Below are 15258 nucleotides of genomic sequence, written 5' to 3' on the forward strand. Positions count from 1 at the left end.
AAGCTAGGTCTTTGAAAGCAAGCAAAACTTTCCCTTTTTCAATCAGGCAACGTATGCCGCCAATGTTTGGAGTAGCGTGAAAAATATAAATGTGACGTGATAATAAGCGTTGTTACAAGTTTTTGTCACCAGGACCAAGTACATAGCTGACCTTATTACACATTTTATATCATTAGCTGCGTACACAACTGCCCTTGGTTGAAATTCCTATGCACTATATAATAATAAAATCTGTACCAGTTTGTAATTGGTAATGACGGGTTGAAGTAGCCTACAAGCTAATGGCTCCACAATTTGCATGGTGTTTCACAATCCCAGGTCAGTTTTGTACTTATTTTACAGTAAACGATCTCATAGCTTCGTATACACCTAAGAGTCCTTCCGAGTCAACTCTGTCACTGTTTGGAAGATAATAGGAATCTTTTGACTACGTCGTTAATAATAATAATCAATCTGCGTAGGTTATTTTGGCTTACTGTTTGGTATGACGCACTTTTATAAGGTGTGAAAATATGTGTTGCACCATGTTGGCACAAGTGAGGTGTATTTTTCTCAATCACAAATTTGTATGCTGTTTTCACACCAAAAAATGTCTACAGCAGCTCTATCCTTTGGGTAAAAAATGAAAAGGATTGAATGCAACAGCTAAGCTGAAATTTGAACGGTTACAAGATTGAACAATGCAATAATAATAATTTGTCGCGCAGTCCCCGCTGTTATCAGATAAATTTGCATTTGTTTGATCGAGGCCTTAACACGAACTTCAGAAACCCAAAACTGAACAACACACGGCCTTGCCAAAGTAGGATAAAACAATCGACTGCCAGTAATGACATAATATTTCAAAGATGTACCGTGACCTACCTTACCCAAGGTCGGTTTAACTAACTGCGTGGCCCGCCTCAAGTTATCAGTTTCAAGTAGGCCTATTCATTTGAGAGCTGTTTTAAAAATTAACAAACACCAGTTCAACCAATTTCTATACTTGTAAAGTTTTCAAAGAAATGTTATAAATTTTAGAAGTAGCCTGGATACGGGAATTAATATCGTAAAATGAAAACAGTTTCTCAGCTGAATTAAACTTGCAATTTACTTGCGGGGGACCCTTCAAAGTGCGAAGCCTGGCAGGTGCCACACTTGCCACTGCGTTAATCCGACCTTAACCCGACTTTACCGCTTCAATGAACTGTTTATATTCAATAACAACAAAGTAGTGGAGTTGCTTTGCTTCATTTTCGGAAATATTTCTGACAAAATTAAATTCACCTTTAGTTGGGTAACTTTTACTCCATTGGTTATTGTAGGCCTACTTTATTAAGTAATTATAAATGAAATGGCTGCAACCAGTAAAATATTTCATACCCGTGTTTTCCAAGTCTTCATTACCAGTCATTTTCATAATGTTTTTATTGTGGCATTTTAATAAACTGCTCCTTTAACCGCAGAATAGGTAACAGCATAGGTCGCCATTTACCACAATATCGGAATTACATAATAAACATGCAGAGTTGGTTTATGGCTTAAACATGCTTAAGTTTAAACATGGCGCATCAACCAAACGCAAAAAGGAAAAGCGGTCCAGCCGACTTTTCAAAACTCCTAGTCAAGACTCGACGTCTTCCGAGGGCCCAGATGAGAAAAGCAGCCATGAAGAACTGCTTAGGCAAGAATCTGATTTTAGTGGAAGCTATTCAGATACAGAAGTGGGCATTCCCATGGCTGAAAATCGAAAAGATACTGTAATACGACGGCAAAAAGGTCTAGAGGCGCATAGACCCACAAGCCAGAGATATTCTAATGGTGCCATATTATCGGAAGGGAGTTCCCCTATTCCAACCAACGCAATCATCGCTGGAGGTAAGATCTATTATGTTGGAAACATACGGCTTTATCTTACAGTTATAAAGTATGTAGTTGATATGTTTTTGTAATAAGTAATTTTCCAACTGTTTTTTTAGTTTCTTTTTTAATCACTAGGTACCAATTTACTCAGGGTTATCATTTGCTTTGATTGCAACACATGTAGCTTTCATTGTACGCCCATTTGTTGAATTCATAATTCACCGGATAAACTTAATAGTTTTATTACACCTTCCGGCAATTCATACCAGATGTTTGCAGTTAGATTTAATAAATAATATGTAATGTAAGTATGTAACTCTATCGTGGTCCGGTAGCTACCGGAGTTTACCGTCACTCACCCTTGAGCGAGTTCTCTAAGGCGGTCGTCGTCCTGATCCTATTGTGTCCTGTATTTGGGACTGAAGGTTAGGCTTCGGTCTGCTTTTATCCCACTTTAAATTGAGAAAGACAACAGGCTGATTAATTAGTCGTATCTTTAAAACTGGCAAAAAATATTACTAGTTGCTTAAAACCACGGGAATGAATAGCATAATGTTAGCATTTTCAAGATTTAGTATTGATACGCTAGGTACCAAGAGCAAAGGGAAAATGAACTGTACCTACTGTACAGGTTTAGTTTATTGGGCTGTGGTTCAAATAAATTCTGCTCAGGTTAAGTAGGCTAGGGTGGGCGGATTGTGGTTGGGATGATCCGACCTTTAAGTAACTATCGGTAGTAAACAGCATTGCCTCAATCTTTCATTTCTTGTATGTTACCATAAAGTATGCTGTTATTGGTGGTAATGCAAAGATTTTATTTTTAGAGACACTGTGGTTTACTGTTGATGCACTTTTTCAATGGCTGAAAGAAGTTAAGCAAGATAGTGCGAACGCTCCAGGTTTGTTCAAGTCTTCAAAGTTTTTATGTTTATTTAAATTGCTGGTGCGATTATCACAATTGCCGGTGGCCCATAGTGGGAAGTGTGACACTTGGGGTCAGGTCTAGCATACAAGTGCGCAACCACAGGATGCCTTTGTATACTATACCCCAGCTTCTGGAATTGTGACGTCATCTGGTTGTGAAATTGTATACTAGCCCCGGCATTTGCAGGCATGAGGTTCATCAAAGTTCTTGCCGAACTGTTTTATCTTAACACCAATTATTTCAAAATAAACCAAGAAAAACTAGGTCTAGTGCAGAGGTGCACAACCACAGAAGGCATTTGTATACTAGACCTCAACTGCTCAAGTTGTGACGTCATTTAGTTGCACACTTCTCCACTAGACCGGAAAAACTGGCTGCTTGAATGCCCAATTTATAAAAAATATACAAGGAATTGAGGCTTCAGTGCATGTCGTCACGCCAAAATTTGTATATTTGCAACCGAAAAATGTTGTACTTACACCAGTTGGACTTGTTGTATCTTAGTCTAAAATGTCAGCTGAACTCCATAATGGTTGCTGGCCTGGTTGTATACCTGTCTGTGGGTGAAAGTGTGGTACATGCTTGCATGAGACTCACCAATGTTCTTGTGGAACCTTATGGTATTACATGTTCACGTTAGTATAAAACAAAAAAATCAAAAAAATTTTACGTCTGCGCTCGCACAATTTTTTTCGTCAAAAACTGCCATTCTTTCCAATTGTACCAGGATGCATTTGCCGAAGGTCACTTTGGCACACAAGAATGAATGAATACATGTACTGTACATTATGCCAATTGCAATCTACAAAAAAGCAGACACTTTGCCATCCAGTTGCCATGGATCCTCCAATATGTGTATTTGCTTCGTGCCGTGCCGAGGTCAAACTGAGTTTATGCTGCTTAACTGTCAATCACGCTGAAGATTTTCGGTGTAACCCACCTGGAATGCCATTTTTATCTAGCTAGCAGACATTGTCTGCCAGAAAGTTTCTACTTGCTTGATGCAGATACCTGGCGATTGTATGTGTAGGTCTGGCAACTGGACCTGTTAAAAGTTTGCTTTCATCAAATTGGACTGGATTAATATGCCAAGTATCCTACACTATAATTCTGCTATCTGCAAAGACTGACTACTGAGGAATTATTCTGCAAAAACTTTGATATTATTTCCTATCTCTTTCTCATTTAGGTCTTCATATGCAATGGTGCTAATATTATAAGAGACACCCAATAAGCGAATAAATGTAATGCGCCAATTTCAACACATAATACTATAATAACTGGACACTAGAATATACAACACTATAATAACTGGATAAAAACTTAAGAAAGAATAAGCTGTAGCTCCACACCAAAGTTTGTTATAAAAGTTGTTTAAATGTAACTCTTGAAATATTAATTAGAAATCTTAATATTATGAATGTTATTGTTAATTATCCCATCAAAATCACTCCACGGCTTAGTTTTGGGTTACGACTGAGTGGTTAACACCTGGGTTGAGTTTACATTGAACAACATGTTATATGCGCCAATGCATTATATATTTAGTTGCTAACACTAAAACACTTAATTCTGAATACGTTATTTTATTGTTACCAAGAAATGTTGAGCTATAAATATCACACAATATAGGTCAGTTACAAACAATAGCAAGTATGGTTGTTTGAATAAAACCGACACCATAATTTTATTAGAAACAGGATATAGTTGGGCACTCTTAAGGTTAAATTCATATTTTTCGAAACAATATAATAATTTATACACATATATACATAATATTTATAATAATTTTAATACATAATTTTATTATAATAATTATATATATAATAATTTTATACATAATTTTATTGGGTCATTTTTTTTAGAATTTTGATTAATCTTAGTTAACTTGAAGGGCATCTATTTCATTATGGAATTGGTTAATTTTTATCAGCTGTTTCATGCAGTCACTGTAGCCTGCGGTAAATTAATCTTAAAATCAACATCTTTGGGATGTGTTCCAAAGTGTGTATGCACTGAGTTTTGATTTTTGTTGAAAATGTTTCGATTAAAATGAACAGCTGATTAATCTGTTGTGTGGGCAGTCTATTTCGCTAGCAAAACATTTTGTATATTCGGACCAGGCTGTATATTTTCATTTTAATGTTTAATCCTGATTAGTTGGCACGTAACCATGTTAACTCTGTATTATCACTTATCTTAAATCAAGCATTTGTGTTTAAAGTTTGTGTATTTTTGAGCACTTCCTTTTGAAGAACTCAATTGTGACGTATCAGAGGCTATGCAATCTGCTTTAAATAGCATAACAACAGCATTGCAAATAAAGGTACATTATCACATACTAAATTCCAAGTGGCATAAATTCTTTTGTATATCCAACTCGTTTAATGAAGATAAATTTTAGAAGGATCATTACAATCATTACATCATCATTACAATCATTACAAGGATGTTTATAAGTCAGTTAAATTCGGGGACAGTTGAAATACCTAAATGACTTCTCTTTTTTATTATATACTATCTTAAAGTAATATTTTACCCTTTCACTTAAACTTCTGTAATTTTTTCTTATTCACAGTGTTCTAGTAATCTATATATTTAAAATGTGAACCTCACTTTAAAATGTTAATTTATTGCTTACTAATTCAAGTCCATTGCGTCTGCTTTCACACTAAATTCAATATTACCTAAAATAAATAAAATCTATATACTAATTTTTTTCTAGCATCTTTTCTCCTTATCTTGTATATAGTATGTTAAAAACTATTTGATTTTGTTTTGGTTTAATACATGCGGCTAGTTAATGTTTTTCTAATTGAGAAATTGATCAAAAATTCATGTTCAAAAGTTGTACTTATATAACTTTTAGGTGTAAAACGCTGTAAAATAAGAAATCTTCAAAGTCAAGAATTGCCTCCAGATTTAGAAGAAGAACCACTGGAAACAGAATTCATAGAGAGAGGTTTGTTTAGAATGGCAATTTTACCAATTAGTCAATTACATGTACGTTATATAATATATTTCAAATTTTTAATATGTTTGATATTGTTAATTTTAACTTGTTTACATTTTACATACCCATACACCCTGGTGATTTTTATTGGTATATATTTGTTTAATTTTAATAACTACAGTACTGAATTTTCATATATTGTACATCATTTAGCCTACTTCAAATAGCCAATAGCCTACTTTAATTTGCATTAAAAAAAATCAACATAGTCGTCTGTGCAAAAGCTTTAACATTCATTTTGCTTATTCACAAATGCACAAAACTACTAATACCTAACATGGATGATTGCAATAATGGTTGGTGAATACTCACTTTCACCTGTCAGTTCTCTACAAGAATGCGTAATCATTAACTGTATGCTCTGTTTATATATGTACTTATGCAGGGTTTTATTTAAGGTTTGGTTTGGGTGACCGCTAAGTAGTTTTAAGAGACCGCAAGTGTTTCATTTAAATATCAAAAAATAGCCATATTTGCTTAAACGAATTATTTATTTATTATTCCCAAATTTTGGGAAACCGCTGGAGAAATTTGGGGGACCGTTTCGGTCCCCCAAAACACCTTAAAAAAAGCACTGTACTTATGTACGTCATCCTGGTTGTTGTATTTATTGTTTTTCAGAGGACAAGTATTCTGCTATACCATTGCTAACATATTAATTAACTAACTGGCTTACATGGTTCTTTAAATTACAACATTTGCAGTTATAAACCTTAATCATTTTTAACTTGCCTTTATGCTGTTTGTTGATACATTTCATGATAATTGTGTTCTGCTGGTAAAACTTATGCTTACTCTAATCAGCATTACCCAACAACGTTACCCTGTGTTTACATGTTTTTAAGCTTCGGTTAATGCATCACATATCATCATGATGCGTTATAATTCCTTTCCATTTAAACCTTCACAGTCGTGTGAAGGTTTTGTTTAAAATTACGACTATTTTAAAATCTAAATACTGCAAGTTATGATTAATGTCTGATGTAACGGCGTGAATCATAGAAAATTGCAGTAACGCAAATGATGTAAATTATTTGGCATATGTAAGTAGTTACAACTAGGATTAGAGCTAAGTACAGTATACCGGTAACGTTTTGTTTTAGTTACAAGTCATACCAGACGAATATCTCTGCTATCATAAATGATAAAAACATATGTTTAATGACAATAAACAATGGCAGGGCGAGGTATCAGTGAATGTGGCGCATCACGGCCACGTTCTTTTTACGAGAGGAGGGAATCATCACCAGCTGCTCCTGGAATGTAAGTTGCTGCACTTCCTGGTGTTGTTATATAACATATTTTTCTTTGTTTGGAAATTGATATGTGTTTATGTGCTTGTTGTAGAGATTTGGAGATGGTTTGTCTCGGTTTAATTTTTATTCTTAGTTTTAATATATTTTTGGTGATTTGAGGTAGTTTGATTGGTATTGATAGGAAGAATGTTTACTGTGTTTGCATGTACATGTAAAGTTTATGACACCGATTGCCGTCTATGCTGAACAAGTGCAAATATTAAGAACAATGAGAAGGTATATAACTACACACACAATACAAAACTTTTCAAAAGGTATTGGATAATGAATGGATTTATTAGTTTGAAGAATGATGAAAAAACAAGAACTTATTTTTATGAAAACATTTCAAATCGTAAGGCTGAAAATTTTAGAAATTTGAACATAAAAATTTGTGTTGGTGCACTATCTGGCTAGTGTGATTAAGGGTATGCTGAAACAAAAATGAATCCGTTTATTATATTGAAATATTGGCTGTTTTAGTTTTTTGCTCAAATATATACAAATTTACAGAGAGTTACAGGGAGAGAGAGATAAATCCTTTATTTTCTGTCAAGTAAGAAAAAATAGCAAAGCTTAAAAGTTTTAAGTTGTATGATTGGTCGTAAACATGGTTCAATACAGAAAAAATGCTGTTAAGAAACCTGATTTATTTTTGTCTTAAATCTTAATCAATGTTGCCTAAATCGAAACATATTTTTCATGCTTGTTAATTATTTCGATCTAAAATAAAACAAATCATACAAATTCGACCATCACGCATCCAAATATTTTTTAGTTTAGCACATCTTAACTGTTGATTGATGTCCCCTATTAAGTGCAGCAATAGCTGAGCGCATTGTGCACATAGAAGTAGTCCTATGGTGGAACTGTGAGAAAAAGTTATCCTTAGTTCACACATTAATAAGGTTTTTAGGTATTAATATATAGGATTCTAGGACCTTTTAGGCGGTTGGAACATTTTATTCTCACAATTTAAGTTGAATTTGCATACTTGAAACTAGCTCAATTTCAGTGATTGGTTGTGTTATCAGTTTTTCTGAAGGGCCTGCATGTGTTTTGTCATTTGTGAGAGTTTTAAGAGGCCAAAAGGTGGATGCAATGATTGTAACCTGGCAACTGACTCTCTGGCTAAATTTTCTTACTGCATAGTGACATCATAATGACAAGTGTTTAACTTGTGTTGTTTGGCGATTGCATGAGTTTCCAGTACATGGCATATAATACACATGTTGACACATAAATATAAATACATGTAAATGAAACAGCTTTTCCCGTTCAGGGTTAGCAGCTGATGCATAATAATCAATCTTAGTTTGGAAGCTTATATAACAGACCAGTGGACAGCTTGTTTGCTAGGAATAAGACATGGTCTTTAGTTTCCGGTGACTGGTGCTAGTTACAAACAGTATCAGTTTGTGTGTGCTTGAGTCAAATGAAGTTTATGCTATAAACACCAATTCTATCACTCATGTGTGAAAAAAATAAGCTTAATTGGTTAATATTCAATGAAACTGGTTTTCTACTAGTATAATATATTTAATGGCTTTTACATCATAAGTGGACACCCATCTGAATCGATTTTACACACTTGCCATATATATACTCATGATTTCATTACGATATATGACTAAGATCCAGGAGTGATATTACAAAACAACCTATATATTCATTGCGTGGCTGGTTGTGGGCTACTGTAGTCTGTAAAAGTTGATGTTGAAAAGCTGGGCACTTTGTAGCCCATGTCATTTACTTATTGATGTCATTTTGTTGTTATTCTATAGCTTGCAAACCCCTTTGATTTCAAGTTTGTTTTTTGAGCTTCAGAATTTGTGAATGATTGTATATGTTACTAGTTTGTGTCACTTAATTACTTTACCTACCTTTGGTAATTATTCTACAATGTTGTATTTTTTCGGCCTGTTGAGTGTGTTTATAATTTTGCATGGTTTTTGTTTCATATTCATCTCCTGATTTCATCATCAATGGAAATGTGAATTGATGACATCACCATCAAAATTTTTTTGTTGGCTGACTACTAACAGTAGAATCCTCAATCAACTAACAGAACATCGTGAAACACAGAAAAAGACTAGATTTAGGCGTTCCCTAAGCCCACAACGCCATAATCGCGCTCCACATATCTATAGTCGTATTGGCATATTCGTCAATGACAAAAATTGTTTGTTGGAATCTTCTGATTGGAATGAGCCTGACAGTTTGTCACATTCCGTTGAAACTAACGTCTCTTGCAGTGTGACAAATACTCAACCAAGTGAATTGTCAACTTCCAGACCGAACCACTCGTCAAGACCTCGTCTCAATACTCCGCCGACTTTTCAACCTGGCAATCCTCATTTACGACGGCCTCCACCATCACCAAGTCACCGAAGGTCAGTTTCTGCAGATGCACTATCGCAGCCAATCTTTCGGTTGAAAAACGAAAGCATTGAAACGCTTCAAGAAACACAGTATTCCGGTGCTGCGACGCATGCTGACTTCTCTAACACAGTGCACCAAGGTTTGAAAAACAACTCTGGTGTGTCAAGATCAAAGTCATTTTTACAACCAAGGTGAATTTGTAAGACTCTTACAAATCATGAGATTCGTTATATACGCAATTGTTTGTAACTATGCCATGCATAATATTACTTTCACCTAACAACGTTTAATTTTATATGTTTTTTGTGATCTATGATTACCGTTGAATTGTTATTTTATTATTTAAAATTACAGTGAAAATTTAATTACTGATACTGCTGGCTGTTACTTTTTTGTTTTCACGTGCACCCCGATTATTTGGAATGTTATGTGAGTGTGTTGCGTTTTTTCACTGTATCGATATTCACTGCTGTTGGTGGTTGACGTTAAATCTTAGAGCTATCTTGCACGCATGCACTAAACACTTCATTACTTGATTTTGCATGACGCATGGTCACCTTTGCTTGTTAAATATTCACCTGTTTTTCTGCTTTCTATGTACAGGCTCTTCCAGACTTGCAAACTTCCAATACATACATAGACACTATATGAACAACATGCACCGCATTTGTAAACATTTGTTGCATTTGTAAAATGATTTTTTTAAATGAATGTTTTGCATCCTCACAAGAAAGAGGCATTGCGCAAGGTAAAGAAATCAAAAGTTTCGTGTCCATGTTTTACATGTCGAGTCTTCCATGACAAAGTTTGGCCTAATGGTCATCATTGATATCTCGAAACTTGGACATTATTAAACTGTTTTTGATTTCGTGTTTTTCGAGTTAAAACAGAACAAGTGTATCACCCTCAAGACAACTGTGCCGTACTGCTCTCACAACATAAAATTTATTTTCGGCAGAAAATTTTTACATGTAAACAATCACTTGGAACACAAGTCATTCGTCTGTCGGGAAGTTTCTGTAATCTTATACAAATTTGCAAAAGTTTAACTTTATTTTAACCGTATCAACAGTAATCAAGGGTCCAAGCTGCACAACAGTCCTTCATCACCCAATCTCGGCCAAAATAGAAGTTCAAATCTTCGACGGACTCGATCAGAAAAGCCACCTGGTAAGACTTTGGAAAAAGTTGACATCATTGTGTTCATAATTCTTAAAAACATGTTAGAAGCTCTGTACTTTGTGCTTTCGTAATCAGCACTATACTTTACTTTCTGAAACAATTTGCATATCATTTAAAGGAGAAATTTTTACGTACAATCATTAGATTGTGTTGTAAACTAAACGAAAGAAAGATACAAAAAGAAATAATAATATTTTCTTTGACTTTGCAATGCATTTTTATTGGTGTAAAACAATAAGTAATAATGGTGATTTCTTTTACTTTTCAGCCATCCAACGTTATTCTCCTCAAGGAGAACGGAAGCCGCTGTACACAAGGGTAAATAAACAAAGAACATCATCGTCAGGACAGAGTTCAATCGATGAACCTTTAACACCAGAAGACCCATATTCTCTTCCTGGAGATTTTGACAGATCATATCTTTTTATCGACGACAGAGATCGTGCCAAGAGTGTTCCTCCAGAGTCTTTGTCTGCAGCTGACGGTGAGGCTCAACCACAACTTTGATCTCTGCATTTGTGTGTCGTTGTACATGAATTTTTTGATTGTTATTATAGAACGACCACGATCTGGCAGTTTTCCTTTGTCAGAAGCAGATGAAAAGAAGGACCCAGGGTATTTTTATTATACTCCTGTTGATTCAATAGAGACTGGCTTTATACCTATCAGGTAAACCAAATCTAAGGAAAGTCGTTTTTTTGTGCCAAGTGTTTGCCATTATGCACATCATGTCTTGGCTGTGCAATGAACGTATTATAAAGTAGAGCCTGAGTGTTGAGGTACTTCTCGCATCCTCCATGTAATTTGTCTCTCTCATGTATATGTGCTGTTTAGTGACGAAGAGGAGGGAGGTATAGATTTAATTGACGAGTTGGACGCTCACGGATCGGAATCAGAAAACGTGAAGAAACTCCAGGAGAAGTTTTTTCAATCTTACGAAGAGGTCTGTTAAGTTATTAACAAATGAGCATCAATACATCATAACTGGCTGTAAACATTATAAGATTGATAAGTTAAAGATTTTTAAAACCTTTGTAACTAGTGATTAATTCACGCATGATTAGAAATAACTGCACCATTATTTAAAAAAATGGTGAAGTGAATTGTAGAAGTGTTGTAATCTACAGTACTTTCTGGGTGAATGTTTTGTAAGGGTCAAGTGCAACTTGAGAAGAGTCAAAAGCTGCTTGGCTTTGTGTGCACTGCATAGTTGCTCGTAAACTCTTGTCAGATGCTCTTTACAAATCAGGCCAATTTAAAGATGTCGTTTATTCTAATGCAGACCAAGAAAGAAGCGGAAGAAGCCGATAAACTGGCAAAGCAGGTCCAGGTAGAAAAAGCAAAAGACAAGGGTTTTGGTCGCTCAATCCGGCGAAGATTTCAAATAGGTCATAAAGAGAAGGACCAGGAAACGAGCTCGCACCCGCCGATATTGGTACACCCAGCTACTCCACTAACACCAGGTTTGTGTGTTTATTAAAAGTGTTATACATATTTTAAATTCTACAAGTCATAACATGTCGTTGTTACTGCTAAATTCATTTTTATTAAGATGGAACATACTGCTTTGTTTTGTTTTTAGAATCTCGTAAAGTTCAACGTATCCACAGTGTTAACAATAGAGAAAGGTCGCCGAGCGCACAACGTAATTCGGTAAATAAAACATTTAAGTGCACTTATTTTCTGAGAGGATTTCAAGAGTTACTGTATTTAGCTTAATTTACTGGACTTTGCTACTGGCTTTAATCTGTTACTTAACATTACTTTAACCATAACCTGTTATAAAGGAAAACTTTTTAAACATCTTTTTTTCATGTAATTCTTTATGAAAATTTATACAAAGTGTTGATTAAATATTAGTTTGTGCAAAAAGGACCTTATTAAAATTGGCATTCATTTTGGCGTTACAAATTTTGTTGGAAGTTTTTCTGTAGGTTAGCAATCATATGGATATATATCATTGATCATTATAACTTCCACTCATGATCGATTGGTACGACTTTCAGTGTCATTTGTTGAGTGGTAATTATACAGTTTGCTTTACAAAGGACTCTCTCAGGCGAATTCAAAGCGAACGCTACGACCTTGAATTAGCCACACAAGCTCGTAAAAGGGTCAGCACTCCACCAAGATCGCGAAGAAATAATCCAGATCCACTTTATTCCGTTTCAAGTAAACAACAGCATAAAAAAGGTGATTTGTCGATGTATTATAATCCGCAAAATAACCGTAAATGGCTTGTTTTATTAACAGCTGTGATTTCATTCTAACTCAGCTGATTTTGATGCATACAGATTGTAAAATAGGATTTCTATTGGTACATGATAATTAAAGGTGGTCTACTTCGGCAGTTTTTTCGCCTTTAATTACAAAATTACATTTATTACTGGAACATAATGATGCATAAAAAAGCAGAAAACCCTTTATACAGATTACCTCCCTTCATGTTTGTGGTCCAAACTTATGTGGTGTAGTTGTGTATAGTTTTAGGCATTACTCTCATGAAAATTTCCAACCATTGTACTTGCTGCATCATCTTGTGGTCATATTTTTATCAAGGATTTGTCACAAGGTGGTTTTGTGCTATTGTTGCCAAAAAGTACATTTACAACAAACGTTCCACACATTTTTTAGACTTCGGTTAAAGTCATTATTTCTTATTTTGTTGGGTATTTAGCTGTTGTAGCGGTTTTACCTGGTTTTGTTTATTAAGCATACTTGTTTTTTGACGGTTTCACTTTTTACAAGTATAAAACTTGTTTATAAGTAGCTTACATAATGTAAAATGGTTTAGTGAGACGTCCACTTGTTGAACTTCGTAAAATTACAAGGAAAATATTTATTGTCAAGTAGTAATTACCCTTCTTTACAGTACGTATGTGTTTGATTAACATAGTAGCACGTATGTGTAAAGTGTGAGGCCAAGAGTTCCTTAAACAATCTTGTCACATTAACTCCCAATTGGATAGAAATGTTCGGTCATCTGGTTGCGGTTCATCCCTACATTTAAAAGAACTTTTCTCATTTGCTTTGGTTTGATTTTTTCTTGGCGTTAGAAACTCGAGGAAAACCTTTGTAGTGAAATAAACTTCCCCCCTGGGGTTTGAGAAAAACATAATTTAGGTTTTTCTATGGCTTTTGATTTGTGCCAGATATTACACTTACACATTACAAAGCCCTGATGGATACAGAAGCTCTACAGTCTATTAGCAGGAACTGAGTAGATTTAATAAGAAAGCTTACTGCTTACAAGGTGTAAGGTGCTTGTGGAGAATTAGATATGTTGAAAATGCATTAAAACTACAATTATGTAAATGCATAAACGAATTAAGAAGTTTAACGACAGTGGAACATGTTCTTGTAAATAATTTGTATTACAGTATTTTGTTCCATCAGATTGGTATCAAGCTAACATAAGTACATTTTTCATGTATTTTTTAATCATGGGATCTGATTTTAACTGTATGCATTTTTAAACGGTGTTGTTCCAGTAAATGTTATGTTTGACAAAGTTATTGCAACACACCAAAATTATCAAATTTAATTCAGTTTAGTTGACGACCTACAATGGGTCTTTTATCAAAGTTTAACAACAGCATCAAACAGGCCCAGGGGCGAGGATAGAAATTGAGATTTAAAATATATATTTGACAGAAATTTAAAAATTTTACTCAAACATTAAAATTTGCAGGCCGATATAAAGAGCAGTTAAACATATTTCAATTGTGTCACTGTGAGGCAGGATTAAGAACCGTGTTTTATGACTATGATTTCACTCCAGATTTGCTTGCTTTTGATGCAGTAAAATATGTTTATTAGCCCAGTTTTAATACAAACACATTGAAATATTTATGTCATAAACAGTCTCTCATTTGTCAGAAGCATGAATGCATGATACTGTTTACATACATTATGCATACATACGTTCTCGACATTTTCCACTTAACCTAAAGCTCAACTTTGTTAATGTATTGGTTTCTACCCAAATGAATTTTGTACTTAATTTCTCATGAAACTGCACAGTATCTAATATTGTTGTACTGAGGTTCTCATATTGGAAGCACATCAGTGTTGTTTTAATTGTAAAGGCAGCTTAAGAAGAGAAAAAGCTCTGTGATACTGCGTTTATTGTGGCGATTTCGTTTTCCACTAATAGGCTAGTTCCCTTATCAGCAGTACAAGTAAGACAAGCTACTCCTACAACATAAATACAAGCTTGTATCAGTGCAAGCTCGCATACAACTTCAGGCAGAGAACACCCAAGTTCTTTTTGTGTTTAATTTTACGCTCATTGAACCATTTTCACAGAAGTGTTGAAATACTGTCTGTTGAGGTCAGGCATTGAACTGTAATCTCTTATCCGATATCAGTTAGAATAAAGCTTACCTTACAATTTAATGGAACTGAGCCATGTAATACCTCAAAATGAAAGTAGTTCACTGGTTTTGGACAACTTAACTTTCTTATTCATACAGTCTTAAACTTGGAAATACAGTTGGGTTAAAATTCGGGAGATTCAGCGGCTGTTTATATGGAGAAAGTTACAGGTTCTCGGACAGGAAGTTGGTATTAACGGAACGAAGAAAAGTAAATAGACTTTCTCTAATTATTGCGTCGAG

At 34.7% G+C, this 15258-nt stretch overlaps 1 protein-coding gene across 8 annotated transcripts in view; it reads left to right on the forward strand.

Moving 5' to 3' along the window:
• Nucleotides 1-1449: 1449 nt before the first annotated feature.
• LOC143448287 (focal adhesion kinase 1-like) overlaps nucleotides 1450-15258 on the forward strand; it is a 62699-nt gene continuing 48890 nt past the window's right edge. Inside the window, exons 1-12 of one of the 8 annotated variants that reach the window (XM_076947950.1) lie at nucleotides 1450-1857; nucleotides 2667-2741; nucleotides 5637-5729; nucleotides 6962-7043; nucleotides 9121-9648; nucleotides 10530-10627; nucleotides 10908-11123; nucleotides 11197-11308; nucleotides 11474-11582; nucleotides 11922-12102; nucleotides 12222-12292; nucleotides 12688-12832. In XM_076947950.1, the coding sequence (XP_076804065.1) occupies nucleotides 1527-1857; nucleotides 2667-2741; nucleotides 5637-5729; nucleotides 6962-7043; nucleotides 9121-9648; nucleotides 10530-10627; nucleotides 10908-11123; nucleotides 11197-11308; nucleotides 11474-11582; nucleotides 11922-12102; nucleotides 12222-12292; nucleotides 12688-12832 (2041 nt within the window). In that variant the 5' untranslated portion in view covers nucleotides 1450-1526. Of the gene's footprint in view, nucleotides 1858-2534; nucleotides 2566-2666; nucleotides 2742-5636; nucleotides 5730-6961; nucleotides 7044-9120; nucleotides 9649-10529; nucleotides 10628-10907; nucleotides 11124-11196; nucleotides 11309-11473; nucleotides 11583-11921; nucleotides 12103-12221; nucleotides 12293-12687; nucleotides 12833-15258 lie in introns of those variants that run through there. The other 7 variants (XM_076947952.1, XM_076947951.1, XM_076947953.1 and 4 more) reach the window with 7 other exon arrangements.

Source organism: Clavelina lepadiformis, chromosome 3 (genome assembly GCF_947623445.1).
Source record: "Clavelina lepadiformis chromosome 3, kaClaLepa1.1, whole genome shotgun sequence".
Classification (NCBI taxonomy): domain Eukaryota; kingdom Metazoa; phylum Chordata; class Ascidiacea; order Aplousobranchia; family Clavelinidae; genus Clavelina; species Clavelina lepadiformis.